Source organism: Nuphar pumila, chromosome 10 (genome assembly GCF_984573655.1).
Source record: "Nuphar pumila chromosome 10, dmNupPumi1.hap1.1, whole genome shotgun sequence".
Classification (NCBI taxonomy): Eukaryota; Viridiplantae; Streptophyta; class Magnoliopsida; order Nymphaeales; family Nymphaeaceae; genus Nuphar; species Nuphar pumila.
The window spans coordinates 85,579,880-85,603,742 of record NC_143258.1 but is presented as its reverse complement, the minus strand read 5'-3'; the positions used below and the strand labels follow the sequence as shown (position 1 = coordinate 85,603,742).

Sequence of the window (23,863 nt, the reverse complement as noted above, 5' to 3'; positions counted from 1 at the left end):
AGAGAGAGAGAGAGAGAGAGAGAGAGACGAATCAAAGATATCAACATTACGACAGGTTCAACAGACGTTGAAACCGGCAAACAAAACACACTGGACCCAAGAGAGAGAGAGGCTACCTCAAAGAGTCTCTTCTTTACATAATCAAGTGCTTCGCAACCAGCTATATGCAAGCTTCTTAATGATGCCAAACTGTGAAGGCAAGGGAGAAACTGAAGACTTTTACAACCTCCCAAGATGAGCTGCTCTAGTTTAGAAAGGTTAGTAGTTCATTCTGGAAACATTCTAGAAAATCTACTAACTTGGAGCATCCTTCAAGATTGAAGACTTTAGAGAGCACAATTCATGAATAGTATTGGGTAACTTCTGTAAAGATACACACTCCCTCATACTCAGAACAACCAGGTTTGTTAGAGACCCAATGGATTCATCAACTTTTTCCAATCTGGTACACTCATCAAGTATCAACGTCTCTATACGTGGTGCCCTTGCGAAATTGGGAGTGGCAGTGAGAAAGCCACAACAAGAGAGATTAAGGACTTTCAGTTCATCAAACTGCCAAAATTTTAAAATTAAGAACAATATATGAATCTAAAATATAATAAATGAGATGGTATTTGTTGGTAATGCACACCTTTTCGCTTGACTTTAGCTCTGTTTCAATCCATAGTTGGCTGATAATGCTCCGAGAGAGGTTAAGGATAACAAGATTCTCGAATTTGCATTCGAATGGAAGTGTCATCAAGAGACATCCTTTCCATTCCAACCATTTGAGATTTGCAGGAAAGTGCCTCCAGTCAAAGTCTTCGCAAACGGCAAAGTTTATGTGTAGTAGTCTAAGACTGGACATTGTTTTGAAAACTTTAGTGCACAACACTGTCTCGCTTCCCTCTCGAAGATTAAGAATGATGCCTTGAATTAAGCTTTCCTGAAAACTTACGATGAACTAGCCAAGTCACAGATTTATTCCATAAGTTGGATTCTATAGTAGACATAAGTCGATCTCGGCTTGGTAGGCTATTAATAGGATAAACAGGTTGGAAGATAGCAAGAGTATAGTGAACGAAAACTCTTAAAGTGAGATTAAAAAAAAAAATCATTGATAAGGTCGCCTTTAAAATTTGAAAAGAAGTAAATGCTTAATATCTAAAGGCTTAAAGGGCAAAACATAAAAAGAATGGACAAGGAAAAGTAAAATTTAGCATTTGATCAAATGGACGAGGAAAAGTTAAATTTAGCATTTGATGAAATGGACGAGGAAAAGTAAAATTTAGTAGGCAGAAGCTTTTGGCAGCCATTAAGTTCGAGCATGCTAAAGCACTTCAAGCAACCCAGAATTTAGAGTTTGGTTATTTGTCGTTGAATCACGTGAGCAAATTGCAAGCACGGACTTGTTTTTTTGAAGGAAAACTCTTATATTATTTTAAAAATGCACGTAGTTACAGTGTAACTTCAATATATATGTTGTTCATGTAATAATTCATTCTGAGGACAAAAAGGCATTGAGTAGCCTATTCAAGTCTCTAAAAGGGAGACCTTCAAGCAAGCTCGATATCGCCGTCTTCTAGTACTAGTTCATGTCATTTAAGGCCTAAATGTTCCATATATATATATATATATATATATATATATATATATATATATATATATATATATATATATATATATATATATATATTGAATCATGGGAGGGACACAGGAGCAGTAAATCTGGGTTGGTTGACTGGGATAGAATTTGGGTTGTGCCATTCATGTTAGCCAAAGAAATCCTATCTACAGAGACATGATCTGCAGCTTATGTAAAAGGAACACCACCAAATATGTATGTCAGGCTCCTTGGGCCTAACAATTGGCCCAGGGAGGCTATTTTGTTGAATGGTCGATGTAAGAATTTCCCAGCATGGCCAAAGCCCATTTTCCCCTTATCTTTTACTAATCTATTAAGATTTCTTTAATAACATAATTTCATTTAATTTCTTACTTTCATTTTTGTTGTGTTAATAGGTTGTGCACCTTACAAAAGGTTCAACAAAGATGTGATAAGGGAGTATGAAATCTTTAGGGGGTATAGTCACAAAAATGACCAATATTCTCCAAAATATCATGATTTTATTGTAATGTTATCAAAGGCTAACACTATACTAAAAAGATGTTATATTTTCAAAATGTCGCTTATTCTGAGATCATCACATTTTTTATGTGATACTAATAAAATACAAATACTTTTGCTGGAGTTTTTTAATATTTTTCATCAATTTATAATTTTTTGTACATTTGATAAGTATTTTTTTCTTTATCTAAACCAACATACTCCTGAGGTTATCCCGAGAAAAACTAGATTTTTCAAAATATCTGAGATTTTTTCTAGGCCATATTTTGTCAAGACTGAAAAACTCAACTAAACAAGCGATCAAAGCCAGTTAACAGTGATTGCTTTGACTTAGCCAAGGTGAACCCTCATCAAATTTATAAGATCTAAACTAGATTTGTCAAGAAGCTAAGCTGACTCCATTTGTCGGCCGAGTTTAAGGTTAGCATGAGGAAAATCGCCTGTTAATGACAATATCTAAATATCATAACAGAAAATTGATGGAACTCAGATTGGGCCTTACCTTTGCATCCTTCAGTGCCTTCGAAACATCATTCACATCCCAGAGTCTACTGTATATGCAAGGATCGTATTTGCCTTCTTCTTTAATTATCCATCTTCCCATATCTCGAATTTGGTCATGCATTCTGAACTTATCTTCATTATCAATGGTGATAAGAGACCTGTCCTGTAGAACGTTAATTGCCCTGCCTGGGCAATACTGTTGGAATTATAAGCTAGACTCTTCGTATTCCTCCCTCATTTTTGGGAAACTCATTCCTCTCCCATTTATTTCTTTTCCTTGAAAATGTAATAGTCTTTTAGTTTTTCTATGGTAGGAATTTATTATGTAATTAAATTCTAGTTGGGCTTGAATGCTATATATATAGCAGCCATGTATCCTCATTTTGACAAGTCATTGGAATGTATTGAAGCCTTTCGTAGCCTTCTCCTTCTCTTGCACCATTTTTGTGTGTTTTTCATTCTAGAGAACAATCTTCTTCTCTAGTTTGTTGCTTTATTTCCAACATAGTGGTATCAGAGCTAGGATGGCTTCCAACAATATGGTGCAACCACAAGTTCCTTGCTTTGCTGGAAAAAATTACAACAAGTGGAGTATTCAAATGAAGGCATTCTTTGGTTCTCAAGATCCATGGGACATTGTTAAAAGTGGCTTCGATGAGATGAACAATGTGGAGGGCATCACTCAACGACAACAAACTGAGTTGAAGGAAAACCGGAAGAAGAACAATAAGGCTTTGTTCTATATTTATCAAGTTGTTGATGAAGCCATTTTCGAAAGGATATCCTCGGCGGAGTCGGCAAAGGTAGCATGGGATACTCTCTATACAACATACAAAGGAGAAGACAAGGTAAAAATGGTGAGACTCCAAACTCTAAGTAGTGAATTTGATTCTTTAAGAATGAAAGAATCTGAAACGATTGAAGCTTTTTTCAATCGAGTCTTCTCCATTGTTAATCAAATGCGAGTAAATGGTGAAAAACTTGAAGATCAAAGAGTTGTTGAAAAAATATTGAGGAGCTTAACTCGCAAGTTTGAACATATTGTTGTTGCTATAGAAGAATCCAAAGACTTATCCACCTTATCCATTGATAGTTTAATGGGATCACTTCAATCTCATGAACTTCGTATAAAGCAATTTGATTCTCCTCCAATCGAACAAGCTTTTCAGACACAACTCGCTATTCGTGGTGGTGCTCGAGGACGAAGAGGAAGAGGAAGAGGATATGGAGGTGGTAGAAATCAAGAAACTAAAGAAGATGCTTGTGATTCATCTTATTCTATGCGAGGAAGAGGTCAAGGTAGAGGTCGAGGTCGTGGTCGCTCTCTCTCACAAGTTCAATGCTTTCATTGTCAGAAGTATGGTCACACCATAAAGTTCTGTAGAAAGAGATTGGCAGAAGAAAACCAAAAGGAGGTAACTTTCATGCATGAGAAAAATGAAATTCTTGATGATGATATTCTCTTTCTTGCTTGTGATACCAAAGAAGAAACACATGATGAGGTATGGTATATTGATAGTGGTTGTAGTAACCACATGACTGGAAACAAAAAATTATTTGTGGACTTAAATGAAATGGTTCAAACTGAAGTTAGAACAGGTGATGATAATAGGCTTGCTGTCAAGGGACGTGGCGATATTCTTGTTAAAACTAACCATGGTAGCAAGCATGTCACCGATGTTTTCTATGTTCCAGGCCTCAAACACAATCTTTTGAGTGTTGGGCAACTTATTCTAAAAGGATATGATCTTCATTTCAAAGGAGAAATATGTGAAATTAAGGACAAGAAGAATGCTCTCATAGCCGAAGTGAAAATGACTCAAAACAAAATGTTTCCATTTATATTTCAAAATGCTGCTCTTCCTTGCTTCAATACTATTATTAAAGATCCATCATGGTTATGGCATCTTCGATATGGACATTTGAACTTCAGTTCTTTATCTCTTATGTGCAAAAAACCTATGGTCAGAGGCATGCCTAACATTCATCAGCAAGACAAAATTTGTGAAGGTTGTGTTCTTGGGAAACATCACAGAGACTCTTTTCCTGGAGGCAAATCTTGGCGAGCATCAAAACCACTTGAGTTGGTTCATTCTGATCTATGTGGCCCTATGCTCACCACATCTATTGGAGGTAATCGTTATTTTTTAACATTCATTGATGACTACAGTCGAAAGACATGGGTTTATTTTCTAAAAAAAAAAATCTGAGGTATTCAAATATTTTAAGCAATTTATGACATTTGTTGAAAAGCAAAGTGACCTTTCTATAAAAACCTTGCGTTCTGATCGTGGGGCTGAATATATGTCCAATGAGTTCGAGGAATTCTTGAAAAAGAAGGGCATTCGTCATCAGTTGACTACTCGGTACACACCTCAACAAAACGGCGTTGCGGAAAGGAAGAATCGCACAATCATGGAGATGGCAAGAAGTATGTTGAAATCTAAAGGTATGCCTAACATATTCTGGGCTGAATCAGTGGCATGTGCTATCTATCTTCTTAATCGTGCCCCCACTAAAAGTGTTCAAGACCTAACTCCTCAAGAAGCTTGGAGTGGGCAAAAACCATGTGTTGCTCACTTAAAAGTATTTGGCAGCATATGTTATTCTCATATTCCTGATGAACGAAGGAGCAAGCTTGAAGATAAATCTGAAAAATGTATCCTCGTTGGGTACAGTGAATGCTCAAAGGCTTATAAGCTTTACAATCCAATCACCAAGAAAATTATCATAAGCAGAGATGTAAAATTCAATGAAGAAGAATCTTGGAATTGGGATGGAGAGAATGAAAATAAAAATTCACATTTCATTAATAATGAGGAGAGTCATGAACCAAGTGGTGATGGAGATACTTCACTCTCTTCTCCATCTACGCATTTATCATCATCTTCCTCATCTTCAAGGAGTTCTGAATTTCCCCCTATGAAGACAAGAAGTCTTCAAGAAATTTATGAAAAGCAAGAAGAAATCTTGAGGAAGACTTGGTGAATTTTGTTTTATTTGTGGGCGCCGATCCAATTACTTATGAAGAAGCATCTCAAGAAGAGAAGTGGAGAATTGCTATGAATCAAGAAATGGACTCCATTGAAAGAAATCATACTTGAGAGTTGACTGAGCTCCCAAATGGACACAAATCTATTGGCGTCAAGTGGGTATATAAAACAAAATTCAACTCAAATGGAGAAGTTGAAAAATGCAAAGCTCGGCTGGTGGTAAAAGGTTACAAGCAAAGGTATGGCGTTGATTTTAATGAAGTCTTTGCTCTTGTGGCTCGCCTTGAAACAATTCGCATGGTGTTAGCTTTGGCTGCTCAAAGAAAATGGAAGGTCTTTCAAATGGATGTAAAATCAGCATTCTTGAATGGTCTCCTCGAAGAAGAAGTGTATATTGATCAACCTCCGGGTTATGTAAAGAAGGGTGAAGAAAACAAAGTGTGTCGATTGAAGAAGGCTTTATATGGGCTGAAACAAGCGCCAAGGGCTTGGTATAGTCGCATTGATGGATACTTCTTGAGGAATGGTTTCAAACGGTGTCCTTTTGAGCATACTCTATTCATCAAAGAAGGCAATCAAGGGGAATTCTTAGTCATATGCTTATATGTTGATGATTTAACAATTACTGGCACTAGTGCAAGCATGTGTGAAAATTTCAAGAAGGATATGATGCACGAATTCGAAATGACTGACATGGGGCTTCTCCATTGTTTTCTGGGCATTGAAGTAAAGCAAGCCGAAGATGGAATATTCATATCTCAAAAAAGGTATGCTGAAAATATATTAAAGAAGTTCAGAATGGAGGGTGCTACACCTCTTAATACTCCCATGGAAGTTGGCTTGAAACTTAGCAAAAATGATGGTGAGAGAAAGATCGATGCAACTCTCTATAGAAGCCTTGTTGGTAGTCTTATGTACTTGACTGCTACAAGACCTGATCGTATGTTTGCTGTCAGCATGATTAGCAGATTTATGGAATCTCCTTCTAATATTCATTGGGACATAGGCAAAAGAATTTTGAGATATGTGCGTGGCACTATCAATTATGGAATTCATTATAAATGTGTCGAAGATTCAAAATTGGTGGGTTTTTGTGATAGTGATTGGGGTGGCAATAGAGATGATAGTAAAAGCACTTCAGGTTTCGTTTTTCACATTGGCTCGGGAGCAATTTCGTGGGCATCGAAGAAGCAAGCAGTTGTGGCTCTCTCTACAACCGAAGCTGAGTATATTTCATTGGCTCTTTCTAGTTGTCAAGCTCTTTGGCTAAGGTGGATTCTTCATGAGCTGAAGCATCCTCAATATGAAAGCACTCTTTTGTTTTGTGACAATAGTTCAGCCATAGCACTCACCAAAAATCCAGTTTTTCATGGCAAAAGCAAGCATATTCGAATCAAGTATCATTTCATTAGAGACTTGGTCAAAGATGGAGATGTCAATGTCAAGTTTTGCAAGACCCAAGACCAAGTGGCTGATATCTTTACAAAAGCATTGAAGAATGAAACTTTCAATAAATTGAGAGAGAAATTAGGTGTCGTTATAGTCTAGCTTAAGAGGGGCTGTTGGAATTATAAGCTAGACTCTTCGTATTCCTCCCTCATTTTTGGGAAACTCATTTTACTTTAAGGCTTGTTGGAATTATAAGCTAGACTCTTCGTATTCCTCCCTCATTTTGGGAACTCGTTTTACATTAAGGCTATTTGCAGTTTTCTATGCAACTCTTTGGGTTCCTCTCCCATTTATTTCTTTTCCTTGAAAATGTAATAGTCTTTTAGTTTTTCTATGGTAGGAATTTATTATGTAATTAAATTCTAGTTGGGCTTGAATGCTATATATATAGCAGCCATATATCCTCATTTTGACAAGTCATTGGAATGTATTGAAGCCTTTTGTAGCCTTCTCCTTCTCTTGCACCATTTCTGTGTGTTTTTCATTCTAGAGAACAATCTTCTTCTCTAGTTTGTTGCTTTATTTCCAACAAATACCCACAACTCTCCCACATATAAGTCGCATACTGTTTTTCAGAACCAACAAAAAAACATGCTATATCCAAGAATATAATCTTCTGGTAAAAATCTAGACTGTCATAGCTTATTTTCAGTCTTTCCTGAATATCTTTATGTTGAACTGTTGTCAAACATTTCAACTCATCTTCCCATTCTTTTATAGTATTTCTAGCAGAAAAGAGTCGCCCAAATACCTCAAGCGCCAATGGTAGGCCTCCAGTAACTTTTACAGCTTTCTTTGCTAACTCAAGAAACTCTGATGTTCCTCGCTCACCTTTAAATGCATGGAGTTGAAATAATTCCAGTGATTGCATAGTGTCTAGTTCTTCTAGATAATAAATTTCATCTTCTTTCAACTTATGCCCGACGAGTACGGCACTGTCTCTTGTAGTGACAATGATCTTACTTCCTGCACCGAACAAGTCATCTCGCTTTTGACATATTTGGTCACCTATCAATGCATCAAGTTGCTTGTGGTGGTCAAATGTCATCCAGAACTATGAGCACTTTCCTGCCTCCAACTTTTCTTTGAATCATGTTAATTCCTTCCTCATCCGTGTCTATAGCTATATTTTTCTCTTTTAAAACGTCACATATTAGCTTGGCTTGTAGTGAGGGAAGTCCCTTCTGCTTGGTTGTTTCCCTGACATCTGAGATGAAGCTGAAAAATTTAAATTCAGAACGTAGCTGGTCATAGATGACTTTCGCAATTGTGGTCTTTCCAATTCCACCTTGCCCACAGATTCCAATTATACAAATACCATTTCTTTCTCTCTTCAACATCTCCATCACCTCATTTATGCGAGATTCAATCCCAACAGGATGTTTACCAAATGGAGCCCTGTCACTGTTTAACAATCTAGAAACCCGATCACATATAAGGGTGACAAGTTCTGCCTCATCCCTGCAGTGTCAAATCATGGAAGAGGGCATGTAACAACTTGGTGAGCTATAAAAAAAGCAGTATTAATTGCAAAGATTACATATACCATAACTCAAGTGTAATATCATGAAATATTTGCTAGGAAATTATTATTGATAACCGTGGTTTTGGAAGCAGAGAATTAGGATCATGAGGCTTTTTTTTTTATTTGTTCATTATAGTATTTGTTAGGGAATTATAATTGATAACCATGGTTTTGGAAGCAGAGAATTAAGACCAGGAGGCTTCTTTCTCTTTATTTGTTCTTTATAGTATTTGTTAGGAAATTATTACTAATAACCATGGTTTTGGAAGCAGAGAATTAGGATCATGAGGCTTCTTTCTTTTATTTGTTCTTTATAGTATTTGTTAGGGAATTATAATTGATAACCATGGTTTTGGAAGCAAAGAATTAGGATCATGAGGCTTCTTTCTCTTTATTTGAGAGAGAGAGAGAGAGAGACGAAAGTAATTCAACATTACCACTCATGAAGATCAACAAAATGTTGAACCCATGAACTGAACAAGAGCAAAAGCCAAAACAAATAAAGAAAGCATAAGAGAAGAGAACATCAGATAGATAAAACAGGCTCACGCCGGAGCCGCTTGCCCAGATTGTGGCAAAAGAGAGGTAGCGTCAGCAGGAGGAAGCGAAAGATCACTAAGATGCATACGCAAGATTACATAAACGTCTACCAAGATTTTATGCACCAGGTTATTAATGTTAACTGGAATTTGACGAAAATGAGCATCATTTCGCGCCATCCAAACAAACCACCAAGACGTAAGCAACCACGTCTGCCAGATGAACCTCCACTTCTTGCTGCGCCTAATACAAACCGGCCCCAAGATCAGATCTAGCGCAAATGACTCCTTAACAAACACTTCTTGATGCCTCCAGGTCCTGCTAAAGAGCTCCACAAATATTGGGCAAGACCACAACAAGTGAAACGTAGATTCTTTTGCAACTTGACAAAGCACGCACCAACTCGGGAGTTGAATGCCCCACTTCTTTAAATTACTGTGGGTCTGGATCCTATCGTGCAGAATTAACCAAGCTAGGACTCGAGAACGGGGAGAAGGACCCTTCGCCCAAATTAAGCACATCCTTGGGTAACCAATCAGCCCCCTGCAAGAGCAATGATTTGTAGACTTTTTTTGTGAGAAACTCTCCGCTTGGCACCAACGCCCACTGCAACCACTGACCAAAATTTTCTGAGTCCTCAAAATGGTCTCTAAAGCAGGCTAAAGCCCTCAACCATGATTTACGCAAGTGTGAGAGCGCCAAACCTCGGGTTCTCAGACGAACCGGGATAAGAGCTGGAGCCCCATATTTAGCAAGAAGCAAACTAGCACAAGGGTTATCCGGTTGGTGGGTCAACCAACATTGCTTGGCGACAAGAACGATGTTTCGCAGTCTGGGCGCAGGAATGCCTAAACCAGCCATACGCCGAAATAAGACCACTGAACGCCAACCAATCAAGTGACGCTTACCCTTGAGTTGACACCCAGACCATAGAAAACCTGCCAGCAAGCGCGTCAGCTGCTTCTCTACTCCCACAGGCATCACAAATATAGACATGAAAAATTCTGGAATAGTTGAAAGAACATGTCTGACTAAGGTTAGACGGCCAGCGATGGAGAGATAAGACGACTGCTACGAAAGCAATTTGTGTTTCACTTTTTGAAGCGTCGAAGCCCAAGCAACAGAAGATAGGTGCTTCACTTGTAACGGCAAGCCCAGGTACATAATAGGCAAGTGAGAAATAGTGCAATTAAAAATTCTCTTTCCAGCTGCAAGCATATTGGCATTAACATTGAACATGGTAATAGAGCATTTGGTCTCATTTAGAGAAAGCCCGGATATGGAGAGAAAGAACTGAATGATAAGCTTGAACCTAAGCATCTGTTGAACATTTGCATGACAAAAAATGATCATATCATCAGCATAAGTAAGAATATGACTCGGGAAGTCGAAAACCTGCAAAGGATCAATAAAACACAATACAACAATCCGCTTAAGCAAGACCAGAAGACCCTCAGCAACTGCATTGAACAACAAAGGCGATAGGGGGCACCCTTACCGCAAACCCCACCCCAGCTTGAACCAATCTCCTCTAACACCATTGATGTTTAACATTGCTTGGGCATTTGAGACCAGCTCCCTCACCCAACCAGAAAAATGATGACCAATACCGAAATTTGCTAACATTTGAAATAAGAATGGCCAATGCACAGAGTCAAAAGCTTTATGAAAGTCTAATTTAAGGACAAAGTAAGGTTGACCGCTATGCTGCATAGAATGAACAACCTCGGATGCCATGATGAACGAGTGTTGGACCCTCTTATTACGGATAAAGGCGAACTGAGAGTGAAAAAATCTGGTTAGCCACCAATTTCAGCCTATTCGCCAAAACCTTGGCAAACATCCGATAGAGAGCACTTATAACTGAGATTGGGCAGAATCGTGAAATATCAGTGGCCTCATCATCTTTCGGAATGAGCGAAATAATAGCAACATGAAAATGATAAGGCAGTCTGGAGCTACGATGGAACTCATCAAACATGATCACCACATCTGATTTAACACAGTCGCAAAAGATTCTAAAAAAGTCAACATGAAACTTGTCAATGCCTGGTGCTTTCCAACCTGACAGATCCTTAATGGCCCTAAAAATCTCATCGTCAGAGAACCTCCTTTGCATAGATCTTCCTTGCTCAGGCTAAATTGACCCAACTAGAATATTACCAAAGACACCCTCCGCAGTTAACGAAGCAGAATATAAATCCTTAAAATATAGCGAGACTGCCGGATTAACGTGTTGATTTAGATAAGAAACACCCTCGATGGAGATAGAAGGAACAACCTTCCTCCTATGACGATGGGAAGCATATGAGTGAAAAAAATTAGTGTTGCCATCACCACCCACAAGCCATTTCACCCTAGACCTTTGCTTTCAACGAATTTCCTCTTTGACTCTCCAGTTTTTCAAGAGCATAGTTAATTCTAAGGACCTGGCCTGGAGACTGAGAAGTTGCAATTCAAAAAGAGAGTCGGGAGAAGACATAGACTGATACAACGCAGAAATCTCTTGATCCCATGCGACCATTTGCTGAAATTTATCCACCTTACGTCTATGAAGCCAAGCTTTGATATCCTTAGTTAGACGAGAAAGCTTATTTTGAACTCGAATCGCGGCCCAATGCTCATCAACAGGTTTGTTCCAAGAATTAGCAATAACGGAGAGAAAATCTGGCTCCTAAAGCCACCATTCTTCAAACGCAAAGCTCCTGGTGGGTTGAAAGTCATCCCCCCAATGAGTGATGATCTGCCCATGATCCGAGATAGAGGGAGCAAACAACACACACTTAACGTCGAGAATGAGGTCCAATAAATTAGGGATGACAAAAACCCTATCAAGGACCCTACAGCACGGACAAGACCGCCTATTCGACCAAGAGAAGCGCTCCCCAGTTAAAGGAATAGGGTAGAGAAAATGTCGATGAACAAAGTCTTGAAAACCTTGCATAGAGGGATTAGGAATTATGAGGTTATTAGGGTCATGGATAGATAGCAAATAATTGAAATCCCCCATAAGAAGGTGACAATCCGCGTTGGAAACGACAACCCTATCTAAATCATCCCAAAAAGTGGGCCTCTTGGCGGAGAGATTAGGTCCATAAACAACGGAAACCACTACCCTTCTATCATCTGCCTGCAAATTGAAAGCAACAGACAGAGAAAAAAGACCCACATCCAGCTAAGATAAATTTAAAGACTGTTTTCCCAAGATAAGGATACCTTCTGCATGATTTACCGCTGGCTTAAAGAAATGGTCAGCTCATTGCCAGATGCTAGAGATGACCACGAGCGGGATGACCTTCATTTTAGTTTCACATAAAGCAAGAAGGTCGAGCTTTTGCTCCCTAACCTAATTAGCTAGAAACAGGCGCTTCGTGGGACAATTTAAGCCCCTAACATTCCAACAAACAGTCTTCATGAAACAAAATCTGGAAAAACCCGTGGTTGGTGGCATCGAGATGACCTTCTTGGAGACCTAGCATCGGTAGCCAAAGCAATTAACGAAGGCCTCCTTCTTCTTCGCTGACCACCAGCACTGACAGACGGCCTCAAGCGACCATCGAAAATGCCCAACTACTCGCAGTTTGCTCCACCGGAGTGGCAGAGAGAGTCCCCAATAATAGCAGAAATAGCTGAAATCGTAGATTCCATATCAACAGCTATAGCTTGCAGCTGCAAAGAGGAGAGAGAGATATCCAGCAACTTAGCTGCATCGACAACTGTGACACCCAGCGGTTGTGGACTAGGATGCTGCTGAAGCAAAGGCATAAACAGGTGGCTACCCTGACCCCGTGCTTGATTACTGGATGAGACCCGGTTTGGCGGAAGACCAAAAGATTTTGTAGAAGGAAAAACCTCAGAGATATAATGCGATACAGGGAGAGGACGCGGAACCGAGGAGCCAAGCACCATGTATCTCATTGCCAAGTTGGATCTAGCATTAAACACAATAAGATTGATAACCAGATAGTCAGAGCGTTTGGAGGGAAAAATAATAAGGGACGATTGCAGATTCATCCTTTGTTCATCACGCGCAAGCCTGCCCAACCGCGCCTCGAAGCTGAAACAGGAAGTGGTGCAAACAGAAGCAGATACCAGGCCCCGAGCTTGAGAAATAGTTAACGACTGAACTCCAGTAGAGAAAGCATTGCTATGATGGTCAAATTTTTGTGGGCTCACCCCAGACAGAACTTGCGATGGCGAGGATGGCAAAAATTTCCTCAGCTTCCCACGAGCATGCTTACCCAACCGCGCCACCAGTCCGCCACAAGAATAAGCGCAAAAAGAATCAGACGTCGAGCTCCATGCATTATAAATAGTAAGCGGCAAATCTCCAGGAGAGTAAACATTAATGGGAGAGCCAAATTTTTTAGGGCCCACCCCTGGCAGAACTTGCAACGGTTGGGAGATGCCACCAAATGCTGGCGATGAGGCTAACATAGTTAGAGTAATAGACGGAAAAGAAAGCCCAAAGTGTTTCGGCCTGACCGGGACCCAGATAGACCCAATCTTGATAGCATTGAATGAATTCGCGGGGTTATAAAGATTGTCAATCTGCACCCATGGCGAGAAGGATACTTTTTGGGGAGGCCGTACAGGATTCCGACTTGCAGGATGACGCTCCAACCCAGAAAAATCTTTAGAGACTAGATATTGTCCCGACGAATGGGAATATGAGGGGTTAGATCGCCTTTGCTTTGGGGTTAGATCGCCTTCGCTTCCAGACTGGGTGACGACGAGAGAAAAAAGATAAGCCGCACTTATGACAATCACAGTGTTTGTGAAAGTTCAGAAAAAAACAATTAGCACACCACCAATCCCCCGGCCTGGCATGACTCAACTGAGATCTATAGCGAATAGCATGGAAGGAGCTTTGCCAAGTAGATGGGACCTGAGAGAGATTGTTACTTTGCGTCAGTCTCGAGAGAGAAGCCAGAAATGCGGCCTATTGTGGTCAAGGCATCTCTGGACTCCTCAATCATCTTCTAGTCCAGTTTGACATTCTTCAAAGCAGCTTGAAACCTTCCGTTCTCCCTTTTAACATCATCAGGACTGACATCGTAGAATACATGAATGATCGGTTTCTTCTTCTTATCAGAATTGTGAATCTCCACCATCTTAGCTGCCTCTAGGAGGCACCATTTCGACTCTGCGTAGCATTTCGAGAAAACGGGCACAAAAACCTGAGATCTCTCCATATAGCTGAACAGTTCATTGATTGGTTCACCCTTCTCAAGGTCCTTGTTGTCTATGAAGGTGGCTATGCCCAGTTCCTCCAGCAGTTTGTAGAGATGGCTTGTGAAGCCACTGCGAGTGTCTGGCCCCCTAAAACTGAGGAACGCATCGAACTGAAAACCACCATGTTTTGATGACGGTGCAGAGGACCCTGCCTCGTCCTCCCTATTCTTCATCTTCATCAATTTTCTTTGCTTTGAGAAACAGAGCTACAGTGCTTCTTCCAACGAGATCTGGAGCGGAAGCGCAGCAGAAGTGGCTCTTGTGGTCGAGCATAAAATGACACAACGCTTGACTTTGACTTTGACTTTGACTTTGGACAATAAGTCTTGCACTGTTGTGCGCAACACGCAAGTCTCCTTTCCCAAAATATTACCCTAACTCTTTCATCTGGGACCTCTCAAGTATGGATTAGTAGGTATTATTTTTCAAAAAAAAAATTATAAAGTATATGGCAAAAAAAAAAAAATTAAACAAAACATGAGAATCTCGTAACAAAACATCATTCATAAAATAAAGTGTATCGCTTACCCTTTGAGAAGTTTCTCTTTGGTTCGGTCCTATGGATTCACATTTGGGCTCTGTTTTTGCTCAGTGCTGCTACCCTTTGAGAACTTTCATCTGTTTCCTCTGTTTTCTGTCTGTTTTTTCTGGGATTTCTTTTCCATCCGGGTTGGTGACCTCTTGTTTGTTTGTTTCAACATAGTGATCACTTGTTCGTTGTTGGATAGTTCTTACGATATTTTGTTTGATCTTTATTTCCTTCTTAAAAATATATATATAAGTGGTGGTCAATCTTGATATCGATTCATCAATGGTATGCTCCAAAAACAGAAAAAAAAAGGAAAAAGAAAAAACAGTATAGAACTCGTCTCTTTTAATGGTGGTTGGTTTTTGGATGATCGTGCCACAAAAGAAGAACATCTAGATCATGTCTATGGGACTATATTCATACAAAACAACCAAAGAAATGAAAAAGAGAAGACCTATAACTCATGGTGGCATGAACAAATAAATTCTGATATATATATATATATATATATATATATATATATATATATATATATATATATATATATATATATATATATATATATATATATATATATATATAAACCAGTCAAATTTGTAAACTAGCATGTACCAAGATTTTTTCAAGTTTTCTTAATTTTTTTTGTAAACTACCGGACTGGTTCAACGGGCTTGAGTTATTTATTCATTATTAATAATATAAAATTTTAAAAATTAATTAATTGCATAGTAGCTTGATAACTATTATTATTTACGTAAATAGTTGCATTAATTTTATGAAAACTAAAAAAATAATTAATTGAGTACATGATAACTTGTTCATTATTTATTATTATACTAATTAGTTAGGTTTGAGTGCCAGGCCCCCTTCACATTGGCCCAGCGGGCCAATGAGCAAGGTCATGGGCTGACTCGTTATGAACGGGGCCGAGCCACACTTAAAGCCGTTGTGCCAATAAGTTGTACAGCAGACCCAGCTCAAGGTCCGGTTTACGTAGGCCGGGTCCAGATCATAACAATCGAAGGTTTTGATGGTTCACCACTCATCAGCAACGAACGGTGATAAATCAAATCCGGTCCATTTAAAACCTAAATTAAAAAAATTGCTTAAGATGTAGATCATTTATCATCTTTTCATCTCAGCCACTCTTTATAAGTAGTTTGAACGAGTCAACTGCTAGGCATGCTCTCCCTCACTCATGTATAAAAAGAAAGTCAGATGATGATAGGTAAGTTGGATAAGTTGGAGAGTGGTTAACCTTTATCATAAATAACACGTGACCCAACCCATGTGCCACTTAATGTGCAAGTTTGAGAAAGTCAAGAGAGTTGTTAACCATAAATGATGCCGGACCCAAGACATTTTCAACTGATCGGTGTATAGCAGGAGAATTATCAACTATGGACAACCCAGTTGGGTGATGGCTAGGGGTGGGCATCAGGCTGGGTTGACTGGGCCATTGATCGAGTTGGCCCGGCCCATCATTTTCCTGACCAGGCTGTTCACCAAGTTGGCTGGGCCCATCATTATGGGCCGGGCCATTTGTCCGGATCGGGCCTGCTCGTTGGGCCCATGGGAATAATCGTGTCTGGTCTATTATATAATATATTATATATTATATTATATACATATATAATACATATATATACACATATACACAGGCCGGCCTAATTAGTCGGCCCAAGCTTGGGTCTATTTTATAGGCCCAAGCCTGGCCCGTGGACTGCCCGGACAGATGCCCGTCCCCTAGTGATGATGTTCCCAAGTTTGGCAAGTTTAAGTAGGGATGGCAGTGGATCGGGTGGAAACGGGGTCTTGCACCGCCTCGCCCCGTTTGGACTGGGGATGGAGGACATGAAACTGGTATAAAAGTTAAAATCAAAACCTGTGCGGGTATGGAGGCGGGGATGGTTTGCCGTCTCTGCACTGATCCAAGAAGTGATCGTATGTACGAAAGTGCTTGTTGTTAATGGCTTGGTGGTTCATTTGGAAAGAGGGAGTAACGCTTGAATTTTTAGAGAAACTGCATCAACCAGAACTATTGTGGCTAAACCTATTCTTTCGGACGTCTACTAATAGGTGGCCTAAATCTGATGCTGCATGGCTTCCGCCACTTTTTTCCATTGCATTGATCTATTCAGCAGGTTTTCGGCCCATCTCCCATCGGCGCAATCTCTAACTATGTAACCTGCTTTAATTTTATTAATAAAATGTTTTCTTATCTCTTAAAAAAAATAACAGGTTAGCAAAATTTGATGGCAGGCAGATCCAAAGACAGACTTAAAGTAATGTCAACAAAAAAACCTTGTTGTTTCTGGTAAAACAAGTCACTTGCTGATGACTTCATTAGGGATGCCAACGAGAAGAATCACATCGTTTAATGTACATTCTTCAAGTATAGAGGTTCCTATGGACGACTTCATTAGGGTTTATTTAATTGAAAATATCATTTAAGGCGACAATTCCTAGACAATAATTTTTACCGTTAAATTTTAAAATGTTCTAATTTTATGTGGTTGCTTAGACTTCGGACCGATTCCATTCAAACCTGAATTGAAAGAAAAGAAAATTAATGCTCCAATTATACACGGGCAAGTTAGTGGTTTGGCTTAGGCCCACAACTATTTATGACAAAAATTATTCCACCCTCTCGACTTTTTTCCAAACTTGATTTTCATGCTTTGGCTGAGCCTGAGAGTAGGCATGACCCACACTTGAACCCATTCAAACGATACAGCAAGGAGTACTGGCCGAGAGGATGATATGCTTAAGCAGTCATGGTATGATGGTCCTCTGATTTAGTGATTTAGACGGGTGAAATTTGATTAAGTCATAGCTATTTAATTTTTTACTGAATTCGATCCATACACAATGGTATGCTTGTATAACTGGTAGGGGTCTACCTAACCCCGGCTTTCTCTGTCAAAAAAAAAAGGCTTAGGATTCTAGATGCAAAGTCAAAGAGTTAAAACGGAAAATTATAATCCCACATCGAGACCCAACTAGCTAAATTGATAAATCTTATACGTATTCACGGGATTCGGGATATTTGTGGATTAGGTTAGATTCTAATTCAGAGGGAATAGGATTGTTAATCACATTTTGTATGTTCTATCCGAACGGACTACATGGATACACGACACGGATTCAGTTGGATATCCCACCAAAAAACACATCCACTGAAATATGAATATGTTATGGATCACAAATCTTGCTGACTACCACATTCAATTATAAACAGTGCAAAAAACTTGGTGGGAGCTTGATCTGCACCAAAGGCTTTAGTGAAATGACAAGTCCTCAGAAAAAAAAAATTAAAGCAATTTTAGCATCCACTAAAACAAATTTAGTATTTTTACATTGAAGGTACTTTTGGTTGGATTGTGTTTTTGAGAAGTGAAAATATTGTTCAAAAGAGATTCACTTTCAAAATCTCACGTGAGACCTTACGAGAAAGTGATCCTCACACAAATGAGATTAGCTTTCTAAATCTTACTTTTGAGGTTATATTTGAAACTCCGCAAATTTTTTTCTTTTTTTTTTTGTTTTTGACTGATTTCTCTTGTGGTAGTGTTCAATAAAGTCTATTAAGAAGTGAATCTCAAGTGATCAAACCAAACATATCTTGAGAGTTTGCCTTACAACGAATACCTCGCTATTTTGCATGAGGAAACAGGTCCCTTTGGAGTTTTTCTGAACCAGGTTGCAGGAGCTTATGGGAATCAGGTAATGTTGAACATCACCATCAGTGGTGATTATTTTCAATGATCATCACACATCACAATGGTACGGTGGGGAGCCCTTTGGGCTCCCCCAAGGCCATCTCCATACCAGTTTGCTTACAAGTCGTTGGTTTACTAACTCCAGAAGGCATGATTATTTGCACACGATCACCTACAAATACTACAACAAAAAATTAGAAAGATGTAAGCCCATTAAGCTAACAAAGAATTTGAAGGTTATTTTCACTATTTTAGAATATCTAACTCTGCAGTGTGAACTGGTTGAGGACAATGATGAGTAGCATTATTTGACAAGTGTCACAAAAACTTCGTCGGGTACCATGAAATTCAGAAAAACTTAGGGTAACTTTTAGAATTGCAAGCAAAAGGTTGGTCTTTAACTTTAGAATTCTCATTGATGCCAAGTTAATGGCAGGCACGACGATGGATGAATCATTGTTAACAGACGATGGTGTGTGTGTGTGTGTGTGAGTGTGTGTGGGGGGGGGGGGGGGGGGGGTGGGGGGGGGGGGGGGGGGGGGGGGGGGGGTTAAGCCGTACGGTTTAACCCAAGATAACGATAGAACATCGTTAACAGTAGATAGCGATGCTGTACAGCAGCTAATAATACAGGACACGGATTCAGTTGGATATCCCACCAAAAACACATTCATTGATCACCACACATCACCAGAGGCGTAGCTGTGGGGGTAGTGTTAGCACAAATATATGTTGGAACAAATATTCAATCCCTTTAGATCAACATGTTGAATCATATAGAAACTTTGATAGAATTTTGTAAACGGAAGCGTACCTGAATCCATAGCAACAATCTCTGAAGGTATGATCTTCTAGATCATATATACTTGATGTTCTGTGCTCTTGTTTCCTGTAGCTTCTTCTCTCTCTTAATGGGATGTAGAGGAATATTCAAGTATATGATCCAGGGACCATGACCCCTTTATCAAAGATGATAATCACCATTTAGGTAATTACACTTTAGCCCATCATTAAAGTGTAATTACATCTTAGTCTCTACACATTAGAGCACCACACCCTATGGATACATTAAAGCTTAAATAACTTAAACAGAAGTTAATCACTTTTAAGAAAGCTTACAAATAGACAGTTTATAACACATAATTATTATACATATAAGTCCAATATTGGATAAATGATCCAATGTAATTGTAAATGTTCCAACAATCTCCCACTTGGACTATATGTGTAACCTTATAATTATGTATTATTAAAATACCATATGAGCTCAACTTTACTGTCATACCTGAATGTATCCAAAAAATCAATCATGTCCATCAATTATATTAACACAGAATCAAGGCGGCCTTTGTTACATTTGTCGTAACTCGACCTTCAATGGTTACTTGTGTCAACACAATCGAATGACAAAGATCATGATGTGGATGTGTAGCATGGAAATTTCATGCAATGTGATTACAACATGTCTATTTCCAACTAGTCCACTTTAATCCTTATATTCAGATCAATCATATACCATATTCAAAGTGTGAATTAACTGAATGACTTTAATTTCTGCAGAAAATTAACCTTAAAACATCTTTACAACATAACAAAGTTGTGTCTATAAAAAAATATTTCAAATGCAAACTCCCACTAAACCTGAATATCTTCAAGAGACTTGACACCCATACGAGCAACATGCTCAACAAACAGTTTGGGTGGCAATCCCTTAGTAAGCGGATCCGCAATCATGGAGTTTGTCCCAATATGTTCAATAGACACTTGTCCACTTTGAATTCTTTCTTTAACAACCAGAAATTTGATGTCTATATGCTTTGACTTCATTGAACTTCTGTTGTTATTGGAATACATAACTGCTGATTTATTGTCACAAAATAACTTTAGTGGTTTTGTAATATTATCCACTATACGCAGTCCCGTGACAAAATTACGCAGCCAGATTCCTTGGTTGGATGCTTCAAAACATGCTACAAACTCAGCTGCCATGGTAGAGGATGCTATGAGAGTCTGTTTAGCACTCCTCCATGAAATGGCACCTCCTGCAAGAAGAAAAAATGTAGCCCGACGTAGATTTCTTGCTATCTTGGCATCCAGCAAAATCAGAATCGGTATACCCAATGATCTCTAGCTGATCCGATCTCTGATATGTGAGCACGTAATCCTTCATCCTCTGTAAGTATCGTAATACTCGTTTGACTGCTCTCCAATGGTCCATTCCTGGATTACTTAAATATCTGCCTAACATTCCCACAATGAACGCGATATCTGGACGCGTACATACTTGAGCATACATGAGACTCCCTACTGCCGAAGCATAAGGGATGTTCTGCATTTCCTTTTGCTCATAATCATTTTTAGGGCACTGATTGAGACTGAACTTGTCTCCTTTAGCTACAGGGGTAGCTCCTGGTTTACAATTTTGCATGCCAAATCTTTTCAGAATCCTTTCGATATATCGCTTTTGTGATAGTCCTAGAGTACCTCGAGAGCGATCTCGATGTATTTATATTCCTAACACAAAAGATGCATCACCAAGATCTTTCATCTCAAAATGCTTAGCTAGAAATTTCTTGGTGTCATGCAATAAGCTTATATCATTACTGGCAAGCAAAATATCATCAACATATAAAACCAGAAATATATGTGTACTCCCACAGAACTTATGGTATACACAGTCATCAACCAAGTTCACCTCAAAACCAAATGAGATGATCACTTAATGAAACTTGAAATATCATTGTCTAGATGCTTGTTTGAGTCCATAGATGGATTTCTTAAGTTTGCAGACCATATTCTTTGAATCATCTGACACAAAGTTTTCTGGTTGCACCATATAAATTGTTTCAGCAATGTCACCATTGAGAAACGTTGTCTTTACATCCATCTGATGTAACTCAAGATCAAAATGTGCCACTAATGCCATTATAATCTTGAAAGAGTCTTTCGAAGAAACTGGAGCGAAAGTCTCTTTATAGTCGATGCCTTCTTTCTGTGTAAAGCCCTTTGCAACAAGACGAGCCTTATACTTTTCCATATTGCCTTTTGAATCCCTCTTGGTCTTAAAAATCCATTTGCAACCAACAGGTTTCACACCTTCAGGCAATGGGACAAGTTTCCATACGTCATTGTCACTCATGGACTTAATCTCCTCATTCATGGCATCTATCCACTTTTGAGAATTGGAACTTTCCATGGCCTGATGGAAGCTGATAGGATCATCTTCCACTATTCCAATGTCAACATCATTTTCTTGGAGAAATACAATATAATCATCTGGTATTGCACGTCTTCTTTCTCTAGTGGATCTTCTTAATGGTATAGGTTCTTGAGGTTGTGGAGTTTGTTCATCTGGAATAGTTTCTGGAATGAGAGATTCTCCAACATTGTCTTGAGTTGTGTTTTGGACAGGGTCAGAGCAATTCTGATCAATACCAACAACACCTAATGGAATATCAACATATTCTTCTTCAAAGACAAAGTCCTTTACTTTATCACCCCCCGCAAACTCGACATCCTCAAAGAATCGGGCATTTCTAGATTCAAAAATTGCCTTGGTTGTGGGATCATAAAACTTGTATCCTCTAGATCTTTTAGAGTATCCAATAAAATAGCAACTAATGGTTCTTGTGTCCAGTTTCTTTTCATTAGGCTTATATGGCCTTGCCTCAGCTGGACATCCCCAAATGTGCAAATGCTTTAGACTAGGCTTCCTGCCTGTCCAAAGTTCATAAGGGGTTTTAATAGTTGCTTTAGTTGGAACTCTGTTGAGGATATATGCTGCAGTCTTAAGTGCATCTCCCCAGAGTGATTCTGGTAAGATAGAATGACTAATCATACTTCTTACCATATCCTTAAGCGTTCTATTTCGTCTTTCAGCAACACCATTCATCGTGGGTGAACCTGGCATGGTGTACTGTGGGACGATACCGCATTCCTCTAGGTATCTAGCAAAAGGTCTTGGACGTTGTTCACCTGAACCGTCATATCTACCGTAGTATTCACCACCACGATCAGATCTGACGCTTTTAATCCTTTTGTTGAGTTGATTCTCAACTTCTGCCTTAAAGGATTTGAACACATCCAAGGATTGTGACTTTTCATTAATAAGAAAAATGTAGCCATATCTAGAATAATCGTCAATGAACGTTATAAAGTATTGTTGACCATTCCAAGCAGCCATAGGGAATGGCCCACAAATGTCTGTATGAATAAGTTCAAGGACGCCTAATGTCCTATTGGCTACAAATTTCCTTTTATTGGTTTGTTTTCCCTTAATGCAATGAACACAAATATCATAATCTGTAAAATCTAAGGGATTTAGAATTTCATTAGACACAAGTCTTTCAATTCTTCGTTTTGAAATATGTCCTAATCTCTCGTGCCATAATGCAGCTGAATTCTCATTGGCTAATCTTCTTTTGATGTTATGATTTAAATGCAGGGATTCATTAAATGAAGCAATAATATCAATAGAATAAAGATTATCATGCAAAGACAAAAAACCAGATCCAACTGATTTTGAATCATGAAACAAACTGAATTTTCTATTTCTAAATGAACAAGTAAAGCCTAATTTGTCCAAAACAGAAATAGAAATAAGGTTACGTCTAAAAAACGGAACAATAAATGTTTCATCAAGATTCAAATAAAATCCAGTTTTCAACAATAATCTAAATTTTCCTATTGCTTCAACTTCAACTTTCTTGCCATCGCCCAAATAGATGTATCTTTCAGCATCACTTGGCTTTCGGCAATGGAGGCAACCCTGCATAGACACACTGATATGAGTGGTTGCACCAGAATCTATCCACCAAGTGTGTCTAGACACCGAAGTTAAATTAACCTCAAAACAAACCAAATTAAGTAATGTACCTTTCTTAGCACGCCAAGAATGATAGTTGGTACACTGCTTCTTTACATGTCCTTCAGCACCACAAAAGAAACATCCAGTACCTCCCGGGTTACCCGGTTTCTTTTCTTGTTTCTTGTTGGGTGTTGTATCTGCAGCTTCCTTTTTCCTTTTAATTCCCTTGCCTTTACCCTTTGAGTACTTAGATGTAGAGGCAAAGTGAGCACTTTCAGTCTTATCTTGCTTCAATCTTTCCTCTTCCTGAACACAATGGGAGATGAGCTCATTCAAAGTCCAGGTCTCTTTCTGGCAATTGTAGCTCACCTCAAACTGACTGAATTGTGTTGGAAGAGAAATAAGAACCAAATGCACTAGCAATTCCTCGGAGAGTTCAAGCTTAAGTGCCC

At 39.0% G+C, this 23,863-nt stretch overlaps 1 protein-coding gene across 1 annotated transcript; it reads right to left on the bottom strand.

The window, feature by feature from the left end:
* Nucleotides 1-14,100: 14,100 nt before the first annotated feature.
* Nucleotides 14,101-14,526, bottom strand: LOC149827165 (toll/interleukin-1 receptor-like protein). Its single transcript, XM_090018453.1, has one exon. The coding sequence runs from the start codon at nt 14,524-14,526 to the stop codon at nt 14,101-14,103; it is 426 nt and encodes a 141-aa protein (XP_089874579.1).
* Nucleotides 14,527-23,863: the final 9,337 nt, after the last annotated feature.

Coding starts and splice junctions, on each gene's coding strand:
- LOC149827165 (XM_090018453.1), bottom strand. CDS start 14,526: ATGAAGAATAGGGAGGACGAGGCAGGGTCCTCTGCACCGTCATCAAAA.